This window comes from Patagioenas fasciata, chromosome 23 (genome assembly GCF_037038585.1).
Source record: "Patagioenas fasciata isolate bPatFas1 chromosome 23, bPatFas1.hap1, whole genome shotgun sequence".
NCBI lineage: Eukaryota > Metazoa > Chordata > Aves > Columbiformes > Columbidae > Patagioenas > Patagioenas fasciata.
In genome coordinates this window covers 5,566,710-5,583,592 of record NC_092542.1, presented here as the reverse complement: position 1 = coordinate 5,583,592, position 16,883 = coordinate 5,566,710, and the positions used below count along the sequence as shown (strand labels likewise).

General features: G+C 50.8%; 1 protein-coding gene across 1 annotated transcript; it reads right to left on the bottom strand.

Moving 5' to 3' along the window:
• Positions 1-700: 700 nt before the first annotated feature.
• RCC2 (regulator of chromosome condensation 2) lies at positions 701-12,343 on the bottom strand. Its single transcript, XM_065854898.2, has 13 exons — positions 12,095-12,343; positions 10,067-10,404; positions 8,397-8,490; positions 7,054-7,197; positions 5,835-5,966; positions 5,651-5,739; positions 5,258-5,372; positions 4,860-5,026; positions 3,496-3,676; positions 3,297-3,402; positions 3,138-3,210; positions 2,938-3,015; positions 701-2,131 (listed from the first exon to the last, which is right to left on the bottom strand). Exons 2-13 carry the CDS (start codon positions 10,394-10,396, stop codon positions 2,027-2,029), a joined length of 1,614 nt encoding a protein of 537 aa, XP_065710970.2. The 5' UTR covers positions 10,397-10,404; positions 12,095-12,343; the 3' UTR covers positions 701-2,026.
• Positions 12,344-16,883: the final 4,540 nt, after the last annotated feature.

Here is a 16,883-nt window from a genome sequence, read left to right as displayed (position 1 = left end):
GCGTGCACAAAACTACATGTATGCATGACAATACATGTGCACAGAAATGCATGCAATAAAATACACATGCGTGTTAAACCCACCACATGTGCAGAAAAACAAGTCTGTGTGTTCCTAAATACGGGTGCTGGAACATAAACCACACATGGCTGCACAAAATCCTGCGTGCACATGCAAATAATACATGTGCACATGCAAATAATACATGTGCACATGCAAATAATACATGTGCACGCACAATCCCACACGTGTGCACAAAACACACACGTGCACGCATAAAATGCTGCATATTTTGCAAACCAGCGCAAAAACGTGCATGTGCATGCACAAAAATCCACGTGCGTGCATTAAAATGCAGAGCAATGTACGCACTGCCCTGTTTTTGCACCCTGCCTGTGGAATATTAAGGGGAAATATTTGGGGTGGGGGGGAATATTTGGGGATGGAAGATGCTGTTGGCTGCAGGACGGTGCCCTCTAATGGCTGTGGGTTTGGGTTTGAGGATGCTGAATGTGCCTTTGCTTAAATTAATACAATTTCAATTAAAAAATTAAAAAGCCCCACGCAACAGGGAGGGATCAGTTTGGTGGAATGAATTTAACATCAATTTTAAAAGTAATTAAAAATAATAGGGAGGGATGAAATTAAATGTCAATAATTTTAAGCAGATAGGGAGCGACGAGGCGAGCGGAGCGCGGGGTGTACACAATGACATCGTTTATTTAAACATTTTACTCCAAGAAATATAAAAAGAACCATGAAGACAATTACAGCACTAACCCAGGACCCTCTCGGCTACAGGACGAGTCGTTCCCAAATCCTCGCGGTTCGGGATTTCTTCCTGAAGGTTAATCAGGCTAAAAAGGTTTTGCTGGCAGGTAGGATGAAGCAAAATGATGCTTTTTTGGGGGGTAAAAATGGGGTTTTGGTGATTTCTCCACCCCGTGTTTTATTGAGGCTGCAGCATCCGCTTGTGCCACAACCCCCAAAATACTTAATATTGCTAAAAAAGCGGAATATTTGGACTTTTCCACCCAGCTGCTCTCCCTGCCCTGGATATTTGATCTCTAACACACCCCCAAAAATAGCTGAAAATAACCCCCCCAAGCCCCAAAAACAAACGAGAAATAAAAACCCAAACCAACCTTTTTTTGTACTGCAAAACCCCCCCCGAGCGGGCGCGAACGCCCCCGAGCACCCAGCGCCACCCGCCGGGGAGGCCGGAAAGGGCTTAAAAACCCAGATTGAATTGAAATTCAAACTTGAAAGGGCTTAAAAAAAAAAAAAAAGAGAGATTTAATTGAAATTCAAACTTGGAATTTCAAAAAGAAAAGAAGAATGGAAAGGAAAAATCACCCTTAGGTTGCGTGGAGGCAGAGCCGGGCTCCGCTCGAAAAGGCACCTCGTTTCTCCAGCACAGTGCACAGCGGCGTAGGAGGGAATCCCAGGCGGAAATAATTAATAATAATTAAAAAGATAAGGTAAAATCATTTTAATGAGAAGCTTTAGGGTTCCCCTCTTCATACCTGAGATCTCCCTGGGGTGGGCGAGGGCTGTGACAGCGGGGAGGGGAACCCCAAAAATGCTGCATCCCCCTGGGGGGGATGAGGAAAAATGGTTTAATCCGGAATCCCTCTGGAAAAAGGGATTTTTTGGGGGGGGGTCCCCAAAATTAAGAGAGCTCAAAGAGGAGGGTGTTCGGGAAAAATGTGAAAAAAATGGAATATTGGGGGGAAAAAAGAGGCTTTTTGTAGCTTTTCAAGTCCCCAGTTTTGCCCTGTGGCTGGTGGGGGGTGTTTGTGGCTGGGAAAGGGGGAATAATAAAAAAGTGATGTGGGGAAAAATAAAAATAATATAAAAATAGTTTAAAAAATACACCCCCCCCCCAAGAAAACAAAATCCTGTTACCGTCAGGGACTCAAAAAGCCCCAGGGGGGTGGGAAATAACCCCCCCGTGAAGGCTTTAGGAGAACAGGGGGTTAAACCGCGGCTGGAAAAGCGGGTTTGGGGGCCGGGGGGGCGCCCCTCAGAGGGTGCGGGGGTTGTACTCGGGCAGCTTGCGCAGCTTCTCCTTCTCGGCATCGCTCTCGTCCCGGGCGATCACCAGGGAGTGGGCATAGCCCATGGCCACCTGCGGGCACAGGGAAACTGAGGCACGGGGGGAACGGAGGGACAGGGGAAAGCAAGGCACAGGGAAACCGAGGCACGGGGACCCTGCACCTCATCCCCACTTGGGCTTTTCCTGCCTGCTTTTGGCCACTTGGAGCATCCATGGGTGTGATGAGTTGTGTACGGTCTCAGCTACCGTATTTATTTATTTAAGGGGAGCCCACGCACCCTCCCTTCAGCACCCCATGGGTATGATAAGTTATGCACAGTCTCAGCTACTATTTATAATCAACGGGGGGCCATGTGCCCTCCCTTGAGCACCCCAGGGTTGTGATGAGTTGTGTACGGTCTCAGCCACCACATTTATTTAAGGGGGGGCCCGTACTCCTTCCCTCCAGCACCCCATGGGTGTGATGAATTGTGTATGGTCTCAGCTACCATATTTATCTTAAGGGGGGGCCCATGTGCCCTCCATCCAGCACCCCATGGGTGTAATGAGTTGTGTACGGTCTCAGCCACCATTATTTAAGGGGGGGGTCCCCACACGCCTTCTCTTGAGCACCCTATGGGTGTAATGAATTGTATACGGTCTCAGCCACCATATTTATTTAAAGGGGGGCCCCACACACCTTCTCTTGAGCACCCCATGGGTGTAACGAGTTGTGTATACTCCCAGCTACCGTATTTATTTAAAAGGGGGGCCTGTACTCCTTCCCTCCAGCACCCCATGGGTGTGATGAGTTGGGTATGGCCCCAGCTACCACATTTATTTAAGGGGGGACCCCACACACCCTCCCTTCAGCACCCTTGGGTGGGTTGCCCCCTCACCTGCTCCGTGTAGATCCCGTCCAGGGTCTTCACCTCTTGTGCTGCCGTCGAAGATTTGGGCTTGTGGTCCCCGTAACCCTGCCGAGTGCACCCCAGGGAGGCAAAAATCAGTGGGGGGGGTTGGGAAGCAGTCGGTCCCTCCCACTAGCGGTTGGGGGGGGTTTTGGGGTGTTGAGGGGCGCCCAGTAAATGTTTCTTACCAGTTCCCCAAAGGTGGGAGATGGACCCCAGCTGATGGTGCTCTCATCCGCCGCCACGATGATGCTGCTCTTCCTGCAGTGGGGTGCAAGGCCGGGTGACCCTGTGCCCCCGCCCCGAAATCTAAGAAACTGGGGTTTTAAGGGGGATCTAGGACTTACCCACAGGCCAGGCTGCGGATTTTCCAGCCACAGAGGTCCTGCACGGCTTTGGGGTACATGGTGGACTCCCGGGAGGTGTTGGTGGCGCCCCAGAAAAACAAGCCGCCTGCAAAGCCCCACATCGCCGCTCAAGCTGCGGCACCCTCAAAACCTCCCGAATTCACGATGGATTTGCTTTAAAAATCACCCAAATCCCGACCTGTCTCGCTGACGGCGAAGGAGCAGGTGTAGCCGGCGTAGATCTGCGTCGCCCCGCGCCCCGGGAAGTCGAAGAGCTTCACCAGCCGCGGCACCATCTCGTCCTTCTGCTCGGCGTGGCCCAGCCGCCCGTAGCCCCCAAAGCCCCAGGAGAAAACGCGTTTCTGCGAGTCCAGAACCAGCTGGGGACAGAAGAACGCCCCCCCCGGCCATCAGCAGCTGAGACCCAAGCAGCTCGGTGCAGGGAGAGCCGCAGCAGACGCCGCAAATCGCATCAACTGCGGTAAGTGTTGCAAATGTTAACCGTGCGCTGCACATCTTCAGCCTTAAATGCACCCTGCAAATATTTACCCTTAAAGGCATCTTGCAAGTCTTTATCCTTACATGCATCTTGCACATCTTCAGCCTTAAATGCACCCTGCAAACATTTATCCTTAAAGGCATCTTGCAAGTCTTTATTCTTAAATGCATCCTGCAAGTCTATATTCTTAAATGCATCTTGCAAGTCTTTATTCTTAGATGCATCCTGCAAATATTTATCCTTAGATGCATCCTGCAAATCTCTATCCCTATATGCATTCTGCAAGAATTTATCTTTAAAAGCACACTGCAAATCTCTAGCCTTACATGCAGTCTGCACGTATTTATCCTTAAACACACGCTGCAAGTATTGAACCTGAAATGCATGCTGCAAATCTTGATCCTTAAATACATGTGGCAAGTATTTATGCTTAGATGTGTGGTACAATCTCTGTCCTTATATGCATGCTGCAAATTTCAATCCTTAAACACACTGCAAATTTCAATCCTTAAATGCATGCAGCAAGTATTTATCCTTGTATGCACACTGCAAAACTTTACCCTTAAATGCATACAGCAAATATTAATCATTATATATATGCTGCAAATCTCTATTCTTAAATGTGCGCAGCAAGTATTCATCCTTATATGCATTTTGCAAGACTTTAAATGCACCCTGTAAACATTTCTCTTTATACACACACTGCAAATTTCAGTTCTTAAAATGCAGGCTGCAAATCTCTATCCATAAATGATTCCTGCATGTATTTACCTTATATGCACACTGCAAATCTTGAGCCTTAAATACACGCTGCATGTATTTATCCTTATATGCAGGCTGCAAATATCTGTCTTTATATGTATGCTGCAAAACTTTACCCTGCAAATATTGTCAGATGCGCACTGCAAATTTCAATCCCTAAATGCATGCTGCACACATTTATCCTTATACGCACCCTGCAAATTTTTATCCTTAAGTGCTCCTGCAAACACCCTCAAATGCAAGCCCAAATCTTTACCAACGAATGCGAATCTTTAGGGTGAAATGCACGCGCTCCCCCGTACCGTGTGGTTGGCCCCGCACGCCACGTCCCGCACCACCACGTTGGGGACGGGCAGGATCTGCCCATCTTTGGTCTTCTCGATGAAGATGGCCACGCGCCGCGGCACCAGCTCGCAGTCGTACTCGATCCGCTGCGCCCGGGCGATGAATTTCCCGTCGGAATTATGGCCTGCGGGATGAAAACGGGGTGTCCCCCCCAGCACCCCGTTATTTCCAAGCTAAAAATCCCCTTTCCGCTTGCAAACCTTTTTATTTACAGCTCACACCCCCACTATTTCTGCTGGAGGTGAAGGGAGGGACGCGGCGCTTGCCCAGATGGGGAAACTGAGGCAGGGAAACTTCTCCCCCAGCCCTGTGAGAGCTCAAAATTGCAGTGAATCACCCCAAAATGGCACCGTACCCAGCTGCCCGTACTCGGGGCACCCGAAGGAGTAGAGGTTTCCTTTGCAATCCATGATCATGCTGAATTCCGCCCCGCACGCCAGTTTGGTGATGGGCTGCCCGTTGTACATGATCTGCGGGGGAAAAATAGCGAAAAAAAGGATTAATAAAGAAAAGCAACCAATAAAAAACAAGTAGAAACTTAAACTTCCAAGGGCAACCCTGAAATCTTCAAACCTGGGGGTTTATTTTAAATTCTTCTTTGCATGGAAACAACATCCCTAAGAGGGACGCTCCGGCATCCTCGAGGGGTTTGGGCTCTGCTAAGGGGTTTTTTTTCAAAGTGAAAACACCAAATCTGTGGTTTTTTCACCCAAAATAATAAAGGGAAGCAGGGCAAAGGCGGCGCTACCTGCGTGGGGCTGGGCACGGCGTCCGTCTGGTTCCCCAGCCCCAGCTGCCCCATTTTGTTCTCCCCGAAGGCAAACACCGAACCGCTCTCTGCAGAAAATAAAAACCCAACAAACAGTGGTGTTTTGGGGCAAACCGGGCTGATTTTAGGCAATTGGTTTAAAACACGAGGGGTTTTTTATCACCTGTCAGCGCCAGCGTGTGGTTGCGGCCACAAGCGGCCAGCACGATGGCTTCGCCCCCCAGCACCTCGATGAGCTTCGGCGCCTCCACCCGCTTCGTGTCCCCGTGGCCCAGCTGCCCCTTCTCATTGCGACCTGGTCAAAAATCACAGTTATAATCCCAGAGTGTCAGGGGTTGAAGGGCCCTGTAAAGCTCATCCAGTGCAATCCCCCATGGAGCAGGAACACCCAGCTGAGGTTCCACAGGAAGGGGTCCAGGCGGGTTTGAATGTCTGCAGAGAAGGAGACTCCACAACCTCCCTGGGCAGCCTGGGCCAGGCTCTGACACCCTCACCCCCAACAAGTTGCTTCTCCTCTTTCAGTGGAACCTCCTGTGTTCCAGTTTGCACCCATTGCCCCTTGTCCTGTCACTGGTTGTCACCCAGAAGAGCCTGGCTCCATCCTCCTGACACTGCCCCTTTCCATATTGATCCCCAGGAATGAGTCCCCCCTCAGTCTCCTCTTGTCCAGCTCCAGAGCCCCAGCTCCCTCAGCCTTTCCTCACACGGGAGATGCTCCACTCCCTTCAGCATCTTGGTGGCTGCACTGGACTCTCTCCAGCAGTTCCCTGTCCTTCTGGAACTGAGGGGCCACAACTGGACACAATATTCCAGGTGTGGTCTCCCCAGGGCAGAGCAGAGGGGCAGGAGAACAAGGGAGTGACCCCCAAGCTGCCTCAAAATGGCGGCACCAAAATCACCTCAGGGCTCCAAATGGCGCCAAAATCACCTCAGGGCTCAACATGGTGGCCCTAGGGGAACCAATTTTGGGGTTTTTTGGCCTCGATGTAACACTCTACACTTTCCCTTGTTACATTTCATTACATTTCTCCCTGCCCAACTCTCCAGCCTGTCCAGGTCTCTGATGGCAGCACAGCTTCCAGTGTCAGCAGCTCCTCCCAGCTTGGTGTCACCAGCAAACTGGCTGACAGTCACTCTATTCCCTCATCCAAATCATTGATGAATATATTGAATATCGGTCCCAGTACCGACCAGTAGATACAGCCCTCAACTGGACTCTGCCCCACTGACCACAACCCTCTGCCTTCTTCCCTTCAGCCATTCCACTGCCCACCCCATCGTTCGGGCCGCGCTTCCTCAGTTTAGCGCTTTTCTTTGCAGGAAAACCTTCCACCCCGCGCTGTGTTTTTTTGGGGGGTGGTTTTATTTTGGGGGTGGCTCACCCCAGCTCCAGAGTTTGCCCTCGGCGGTGATGAGGAGGCTGTGAGCGGCGCAGGGGCCCGAAACGACGCTGCGCACCTGGATCCCCGAGAGGCAGCCATACCTGTGCGGCCCCCACAGGTTCTGGCCCAGGTTCCGATATGCAACTGGAGACAAGAAAACAAAGGATAAATAAAGATTAATTAATTTTAAAAAGTCATTTTAAATGTAAATGAAAAGGGGCGGGGGGGAATAGTGAAAGATAAATGCAATAAAAAGGTGGAAAAGGTAGCAAAATGTAAACGCAAAAAAGAAAGGTGGGGGAATAATGAAAGGTAAGTGCAATAAAAAGGCAGGGAAGGTAATGGAATATAAATGCACAAAAATAAACAGAAAAAGGAATGAAATATAAATGCAAAAGAAAAAAGCAGGAGAAAAACATTGATATAATATAAAGGCACAAAAAGCAATGCACTTGTTTTGTTTTGCGGGAGGTGCGGTGCGCTCTGAGTTCTGGTCCAGGTTAGGAGATGTGACGAACTTCTCCCAAAATTAATTAATTAGATTTAATATAGATGCATAAAAATGAACCAGAAAACTTAACGAAATATAAATGCAAAAAAAGCCGGTAAAAATTATTGAATTGAACATAAAGGCATAAAAAGCAGGCAGTGCATTTACTTTGCTTTGCAGGAGACCCAGCGCACCCCTAGTTCTGCTCCAGGTTATGAGATGCAACTGTAACTCCTCCCAACATTAATTAATTTAAAAGATAATTAAATATAAATCCATAAAAAGTGAGCAGAAAAAGGAATGAAATAGAAACGCATTAAAAAACAAGCAGCGCATTCATTTTGCTTTGCAGGAGATTTGGCGCACCCCAAGTTCTGGCCCAGATTACCCTATGTAACAGTAAAAAAAACCCTTTGAAACTATTAATTAATAAAAATAATACTTAAATATCAATGTGGTGGGAATAAGCAGAAAAAGATAATTAAATATCAAGGCATTAAAAAATCAGCAATGCCTTTAATTTGCTTTGCAGAGACCCAGCGCGTCCCAAGCTCTGGCCTGGGTTATGCTACGCAATTGTAAAATAAAAGCCCTGTAAATAGGTTAATTAATAAGAATAATAGGGTTAACTAATAAGAATAATAATATAAATGCTGTAAAGGTAAGCAGAAAAAATTAATTCACTATAAAGGCATCAAAAATAAGCAGCACCTCTATTTCGCCTTGCAGGAGACCCAGCGCATCCCATGCAGCTGGTTTAAAAACTCCTCAGAAATAGTAATTAAATTAAAAAGAAATGTAAATGCATAAAAAGTAAGATGAAAATAATGACAGTATGGTTGTGTCGGCTCACCTTGCTGCTTAGGCACTTCTTTGCGGCCGATCAGGTCCCAGTTGGTGGCCCCGAAAATGAGGAGCTGCCCCCGGCACTTGGCGCCTTCCAGCTTCTGCAAGGAGACGGAACCGTGAGGGACATCGGGGACACTGGGGACATTGGGGAGGTGGGAGACATGGGGACACTGGGGACATCCAGGAGCTGGGGGACATCGGGGATACTGGGAACGTCAGGGACATGGGGGACATTGGGGAGCTGGGGTGCATGGGGATACTGGGGATGTGGGGGACATGAGGGACATGGGTGACACTGGGGACATGGGGGGACATTAGGATTATGGGTGACATGGGGGATTTGAAGGACACAGGGGACATGAAGCTTATGGGGAACATGGGGGAAACGGGTGGCATGAAGATTAAGGGGGACACGGGGGACATGAAGGACATGGGGGACATGAAGGTTATGGGGGACACGAGTGACATGGAACATGGGGGATTTGAGGTACATGGGGGGACACTGGGGACATGGGGGATTTGAAGGACAAAGGGGACACAAAGGTTATGGGGGACATGAAGGACGTGGGTGACACAGGAGACATGGGGGATTTGGGGGACACCAGTGATGTGAGGGACATAAGGGACATCGGTGGCACATGGAGGACACTGGGGATGTGGGGGACATGAGGGACATGCATTAAGGGGGTGCAAGGGGCTGCATTAGGGGGTGCAATGGGGGATACATTAGGGGTGCATTATGGGGTGCAATGGGGGTATAAAGGTAATACAAGGGGGGATTAGGGGGTGCAATGGGGGTACATTATGGGGTGTATGTGGGATGCATTAGGGGTTGCACGAGTGGTTCACTGGGGGCGCAAGGGGCTGCATTAGAGGTGCAATGGGGGTGCATTACAGGGTGCAATGGGAGGGTGCAGAGGGGATACAAGGGGGGTGTGATGGGGGTGCAGGAGGGGGCGGATTAGGGGTGTAATAAGGGGTGCATTAGGGGATACGAGGGGGGTGCATTACAAGGTGCAAGGGGCTGTGTTACAGGGTGCAATGGGGGTGCATTATGGGGCGCAAAGTGGGTGCATTAGAGAGTGCAAGGGACATGCATTAGGGGGTGCAAGGGGCTGCATTATGGGGTGCAAGGGGGGATACATTAGGGGTGCATTACAAGGTGCAACGGGGGTATAAGAGGCTGTGTTACAGGGTGCAATGAGGGGTGCATTATGGGATGTAAAGTAGGTGCATTAGAGGGTGCAAGGGGGATGCATTAGGGGGTGCAAAGGCCTGTATTACAGGGTGCAATGGAGGGTGCATTATGGGGTGCAAAGTAGGTGCATTAGAGGGTTCAAGGGACATGCATTAGGGGGTGCAAAGCAGGGTGCAAAGGAGCTGCATTACAGGGTGCAATGGGGGGTGTAGAGGGGATACAAGGGGGTGGATTATGGGGTGTAAAGTGGGTGCATTAGAGGGTGCAAAGGGGGGTGCAAGAGGCTGCATTAAAGCGTGCAATAGGGGGTGCAGAGGGGATACAAGGGGGTGCATTATGGGGTGCAAAGTGGGTGCAAGGCGGATGGATTAGGGGATGCAAAGGGGGGTGCATTACGGGGTGCAATGGGGGATACATTAGGGGTGTAACGGGGGCCCAAGAGGGGCCGCCCCCCCTCCCGTCGCCCCCTCTCTCACGATGCGCTCCTTGCTGTGCTCGGGCTCGCAGATCACCACGCTCTGTCCCCTGGCCGCGCCGCCTCCTCCTCCTCCTCCTCCAGCACCGGCCCCTCCGGGCCTACCGGGCCGCCTCCCTCCTCCTCCTCCGGGGCTGCCGTCCCGCGGCCGCCGCTCCCGGGGCGCCTCATCCTCGCTGCTCCCTCCGCTGCTGCCGCCGCTGCGCTCCGAGCGCGGCCGCCGCCTCCCGCCTCCTCCCGCCGGGCCGGGCCGCCTCCTCCCCGCCGCCGCCGCCGCCCCGTTGCCCGGGCCCGTCTCCCAGGGCGGCCCCGCCGCTTTCCTCCGGGGCATGGCGGCGCCTGGGCACACGGAACCGCCGTCACCCGGCCCGCCCGCCCCCCCGCCGCCGCCGCCGCCGCCGCCGCCTCCTCCTCCTCCGCCCCGGGGGACACAAAGGCCGGGGGGGCTGACCCCCCGCCGAGTGCACTTGGGGAAAGTTTAAGGGGGAGGAAAAGGGGGTGCAAGGGGGGCGATCTGCAAATTTGGGAAGGGGGGGGGGGGTGCGCAAAGGGGCGATGTGCAAATTTGGAAAGGGGGGGTTGTAAAAGGGGCGATTTGCAGAGTTGGAAAAAGGGGGAGTTGCGCTTGGGGGGGGGGGGGGGGTGCAAAGGGGCGATTTGCAAAGGGGATGGAAAAGGGGGGTGCCAAGGGGGGGCGATTTGCCAATTTGGAAATGGGGGGTTGCACTTGGGGGGGTGCAAAGGGACGATTTGCAGATTTGGAAAGGGGTTTTGTACAGGGAGGGGTTGCAAAAAGGGGGTTGCAAAGGGGCGATTTGCAAAGGGGGGGTTGCAAAGGGATGATTTGCAAATCTGGAAAGGGGGGGTTGCACTTGTGGGGGTTGCAAAGGGGCGATTTGCAAATGGGGGGGGTTGGAAAAGGGGGACTGGAAAAGTGGGGTGTAAAGGGGGCGATCTGCAAATTTGGAAAGGGGGGGTTGCACTTGGGGATTTGCAAGGGGGCGATTTGCAAAGGGGGGTGCAAGGGAGGGTTGGCAAGGGGGGGATTGCAAAGGGGAAGATTTTGCTAATTTAGAAGAGGGGGGGTTGCAAACGGGGCGATCTGTAAATTTGGAAGGGGGGGTTGCACTTGGTGGGGGTTGCAAAAATGGGGGCTCCAAGGGCGGTTTGCAAAGGGGCGATTTGCAGGAGGAGCTGAAAAGCGGGAGGGTTGTACGGGGGGGGGTGTGTGTGTGTAAAGGGGCGATTTGCAAACGGGGGGTGCAAAAGGGGGGTTGCAAAGGGGCGACCACCCCCCGGCTCCCCCAAGCGCACTTGGAAAAAGTTTAAGGGGAGGGGGGCAAGAGGGTGCAAAGGGGGGGTTGAAAGATTGAAAAAGGGGGGGTGTAAAGGGCAATGTGCAGGGGGGGCGGCTGCAAAGAGGGGGGTGCAAAGGGGCGATTTGCGGGGGGTGGGGTGCAAACGGGAAGGTACAAAGGGGGTGCGGGAGGGGAATTCACCAAGCGGCACGAAAACGGCCCGGAGACAAAAAACCCGCCCCCCCCCCTCCGCCAGGCAAGTGGCGGGAGCTGTGCCCGGGACACCCCCCCTCCCGGACCCCCTCCCCGTCACCCAACCCCCGCACCCCACACCTGCTCTGGGGGGGCCCTTTTGCGCTCCTCCGGCCTTTTTAATTCGCTATTTGGTTGGGGGGGGAGGGGGGGGCGGCGCTCTTCTTTAACTTGGGGGGGATGCTATTTGGGGGGAGGGGGGGTGGGTGTGCAAAACAACCCCCACCCCCAGCTCGGCCGGGGCCGCCCCCCACTCCATCCCTCTCCCTCTTCCCCCCCATTTTCATTTAATTTGTAACCCCCTTCATTACAGCCGGTGAACAATGGGATCTCTGTCTGGCCCCATTAAACCACGTGGATCCGCCTGCCTTTTTTTTATTATTATTATTATTTTCCCTTTTTTTTTTCGCTTTTTACCCCCTCCCCGTTTTCCCCTCCTCCCTCCCCCCCCAACCCCTTCCCCCCCCCCCATTACAAACCTGATTTTAGGGCGCGGGCTGCAGCATCAAGAAACCACCAACTCGGGGCCTTTGCAATATTTTTGGTGGTGTTTCCTGTTGCGGAAAAAAGAGAAAGGAGGTAATTTTTTTCGTGCTTTCCTCTTTCCTCCCTGAGCGCCCACCCACCAGATGCACTTCACATGTAAATACGGGCGGCCCGAGCGGCCGCTGCGGTACAAAACAGAAACACATGGATGGGCAGGAAAGGGGGAAAAGAACATCTTGGTTTGGAGAGGAAGAGCCTGCGGAGTCCGGCTGGGTACGCACAGCTCCATCTTTAGGGCTGGAAGACTTGGGGAGGCCCAGAGGAAATAATAAATACATATATATATATCTAAGGGATTCCCCTTCTGCAGTGACAAAGATGCAAAGGGATTTTATTTTATTTTATTTTTATTTTATTTTATTTCATTTCATTTTATTTTCTATTTTTTGCAAAGGAAACTGCACCTATTGCGAGGCAGAATTGAACAGGAGGAAAATCGCACTCGCTCCGCTCATTGCAAATTATTTCCCTTGCAAAAAATGACACACACGGCCTCATTGCAAAGCTCTTTTGCTTTCCCCCCCCTAAGAAATAAATGCACATATTCGTTTTCTTGTAAAATAGTATTTCCCACGAGAAATAAGTGCATATATTCCCTTTATCGTGTGTTGTTTGCAAAGGGAAAGTGCGCTCCTGCCCCTTATGGGAAAGCAAGACTTGTGGGAGCAAAGAGTTCTTGCAAAGCAAGTTTTATTGCAGGGGAAAGATGCATTCATCCCCCCAAATGTTTTATTTTTATTTTATTATTTTGTTCTATTTTATTTTATTTCAGGAGGGAAGATTTGCCCGCTCTCCTTATTGCAGATCTTATTTTTAACCAGGGGAAAATTCCCTTTATCGCAAAGAGATTTTACAAGAGGGGAAAACTGAATTCACCCCAGCTCTAATGAGCAGCGTTTGCCGTCCCTGCGCCCTCTCGCGCAGACACAGCGGGATGCGATAAGGTTGCAATTTGTGATACAACTGCAATTCGCCGCGCATTTGCAATATGGGACGCATTCGCAATACGGGATGCATTTGCAATATGGGATGCATTTGCAATATGGGACGCATTTGCAATATGGGATGCATTTGCAATACGGGACGCATTTGCAATACGGGACGCATTCGCAATACGGGATGTATTTGCAATACGGGATGCATTCGCAATACGGGACGCATTCGCAATACGGGATGTATTTGCAATACGGGACGCATTCGCAATACGGGATGCATTCGCAATACGGGATGCATTCGCAATATGGGATGCATTTGCAATATGGGATGCATTTGCAATACGGGATGCATTTGCAATACGGGATGCATTTGCAATATGGGATGCATTTGCAATACAGGATGCATTTGCAATTTGGCATCCAATTTGTGGTGCATTTGCAATGTGTGAAAAAATGCAACATGCAATCCGTTTGCTGTATACGGTGCAATTTGTGATCCACTTGCAATAAGTGATGCAGTTGCAATAAGTGATGCACTTGCAATATGTGATGCATTTGCAATATGTGATGCATTTGCAATTTGTGATCCACTTGCAATAAGTGATGCATTTGCAATATGTGATGCACTTGCAATATGTGATGCAGTTGCAATATGCGATCCATTTGCAATAAGTGATAGAGTTGCAATTTGCAATCCACTTGCAATAAGCGATGCATTTGCAATTTGTGATAAAATCGCAGTTTGTGATCCATCTCCAACATGCGATCCATTTGCAATAAGTGCTATGGGGTGCAATTTGCGATCCATTTGCAATATGTGATGCATTTGCAATAAGTGATACAGTTGCTATAAGTAATACAGTTGCAATAAGTGATACAGTTGCTATAAGTAATACAGTTGCAATAAGTAATACAGTTGCAATAAGTGATACGGTTGCAATAAGTGATGCATTTGCAATAAGTGATACAGTTGCAATTTGCAAACCATTTGCAATGTGATACCGTTGCAATTTGCGATCCATTTGCAATAAGTGATACAGTTGCAATTTGCGATCCACTTGCAATACAAGATGCAGTTGCACTATGAGATGCATTTGCAATTAATGATCCAGTTGCAATTTGCGATCCCTTCGCAACAAGCGGTGCAGTTGCAATTTGCCATAAAATCGCCCTTTGCGATCCATTTGCAGCATGCGCTGCATTTGCAAGAAGCAACACAGCTGCAATTCGTGATGCTTTTTCAACCTGGGGCCCTGGGCCCATGTGGTGCGTTAGCAAAAAACGCCACCAAATACCAAAGCGCTGCTGTTATTTAAGAAAAATCACCTCGACCACGGCTTAAAGGGGATTAAAACATTAATATCTTACTTACTGCATCATCCGCGAAGCATCTCGGTGCAGCGACCTCCGGTCCGGCCAAAGCTCGGGCGGGATTAGGGCGATCAAAGGATGCGCCGCCCTGGGAAAAAAGGCCTCAAATCAGCACCCAAAATAAAACCACCCCATTGCAATGCTGAGGTTTTAAAAGCCTTTTGCCGAGGAAGAATTCAGCGGCGCCGATTCCCTTTGTTGCCGGGCTGGGTTTCGGCGCGCAGCCCAAATTCCCCTCCTATTTACCTGCTTTCCCTTACAATTTGGCTCTTTTTTGGCCTAATTCTGTGGCAAATGGAAGATTCAAGCGCCGTTTCCAGGAGAGGAGGGGTTGGACTTGGTTTATTGAGGGGTTTTCCACCGTGTAATGAAAACGCTGCGGGCGCTGAACGCGGCTGCTTATCCCTAAAAATGGGTTTATTTGTTGTTGCTTTTTTTCCCCCGAAACTTGGGTTGGACGGGAAGATTTGGAGGTGATTTTGGTTTTGGTGGTTGCGTCAGGCTGGGGGTTAAACTGGTTTTTCCTGGGATAAGGGGAAAAAACTGGTTTAACCTGCTAATTCCCAAGGGTGTCTGGGATGGGGAGCAACTCACCTGGGGTGACCTGGGTTTGCTTTGCCTTCCCCCATCCCCAAAGGGTTTTGCATCCCCGGCCGATGAGATTTGGGGTATCTCTGGGGATACTGGGCTACAACCCCCCAAAATTTGGGGGTTGTTTTGCAACAGGACCCTCTGCAAAAATCACCTCATCGCGGGTGGTTTTGGGTGCAGCGTGGGAATGGGTGCAGGGGGGGATTTGCATGTTCTGCCCGCGGCGAAGGAGCAAGAAAAGCGCTGGTGCACCCGCCGAGAGATTCGCTGCGATAATGCAAGCGGCTTTGCGCGCTCCTTTTGCAAGCAGAGTTTTATAAGCGAGTCGCTGATGTGATTTGTTCTCTGGGTGAAGCGTACGTTGAATTTTCCCCAAGTGTTTAGCGCAAGGAAGAGGGGAATTCAATGGGAATTGCATGGCTGGGAGATGCAGAGGAAGCAGTAGATAAGCTACAAAAATATGAGTGTATGCCTTGCAAGCTTGCATGCTTGCATCTACACGCTTTGCAGGCTTGCTGCAGGCTTGTGCATCTCCAAACAAGCTCAAAAATATGAATGTGTGCTTTGCAATTTGCACCCACACACCTTGCACGCAAATTTGTGCCTCTCTCATGGGTTTTTGGTTGGGAGATCAGTGAGAGAAACCAGCGCAGCCGCCCTCTGGCTCCCTTGCACCCATGTATTTGGGGTTCATAGTGATGCTGCGATGCCACAAACAGCAGCGTTTGGTGCTTTTCTGCAAGATTTGTCCTACAAAAGGCTCTGAGAAGGTTGGGGTGCGTTTTGGAGGAGGTGTCCCAAAGGCTTCCCCAGCAGAGGGCATCCCCGCTCCGGCTCCATCACCCCATTGCACACACCTCTATAAATATAGAGACATATTTACACGTGGGATGACGATATTTAAATTAACACCCTCCCTCCCCATGCATTGATCTGTCCGGCATCGTATACGGGTGCGCTTGAATGGATATTCGAAGTTCCTTGAAAAAGTCCCCGCTGACGCCCATAAAAACAGGTTTATTGAGTTCCTGTTTCGTTCATATTGTAAAACTTGATGGGGAAGGTGTAAATCTGCACAGGGAGGGGTTTGCATTTTTCGCTGGGGTGGGTTTTGCATTTCAAAGCAGGTGTGGGTGGTGCAGGATGGGACCAGCTGGGCTCCATCAGCAGCCTGATGTAAGGGCTGAGCAGGGGTGCGAGCTCTTTGCTTGCTCAGATACCCCCTGGGTTCTTTCCTGGAGGGATATAAGTTGGATTATTGATGCAAAAGAATCCTCTGGCAGGCGGGATTCAATCGCTGCGACCTCGGGTGGGTGACCCTCATCCTGCACCCCGTGTGCCCCCATCTTTTGGGGGTGCATAGAGCTGGAAAAGCATCCTTAACCCTTACAGGTGTTTGCACAAGCGCAGCCTTGCACCTCACAAGGTGGGGTTTAGGCTGCAACCAGCCAAGAGGAGCCCCCCTTGGTTTGCAGAGGACAGGATGTGCAGGGTGATATTTTATATCTAATGCATTTATTTGGTTATTTTGGGAGGTTTATTTCAGCTCCCAGCACCCCGGGCTGGCCCGGCCCCGCTGACGCTGGCACGGCCCCGGCTGAGTCAGTGCCCGCGGTGCCAACGCGCCGGCTGCAGAGAGCAAATCTCTCTTTATTCCCATTTTCATTGAGCGTGGGGTGAGTTTTGGGGGGCTGGGGGGCACCCTATGGGTGCCGGGGGGGTTAATGCTCCTTGGTGAGTTGATGCGCCCTTGCAAGTTTAGTTTGTTATTGGGTGCCCAGGGAGGGGTTTTGCGTGCGTGTAATTCGGGGTGTGTGCAAACTCA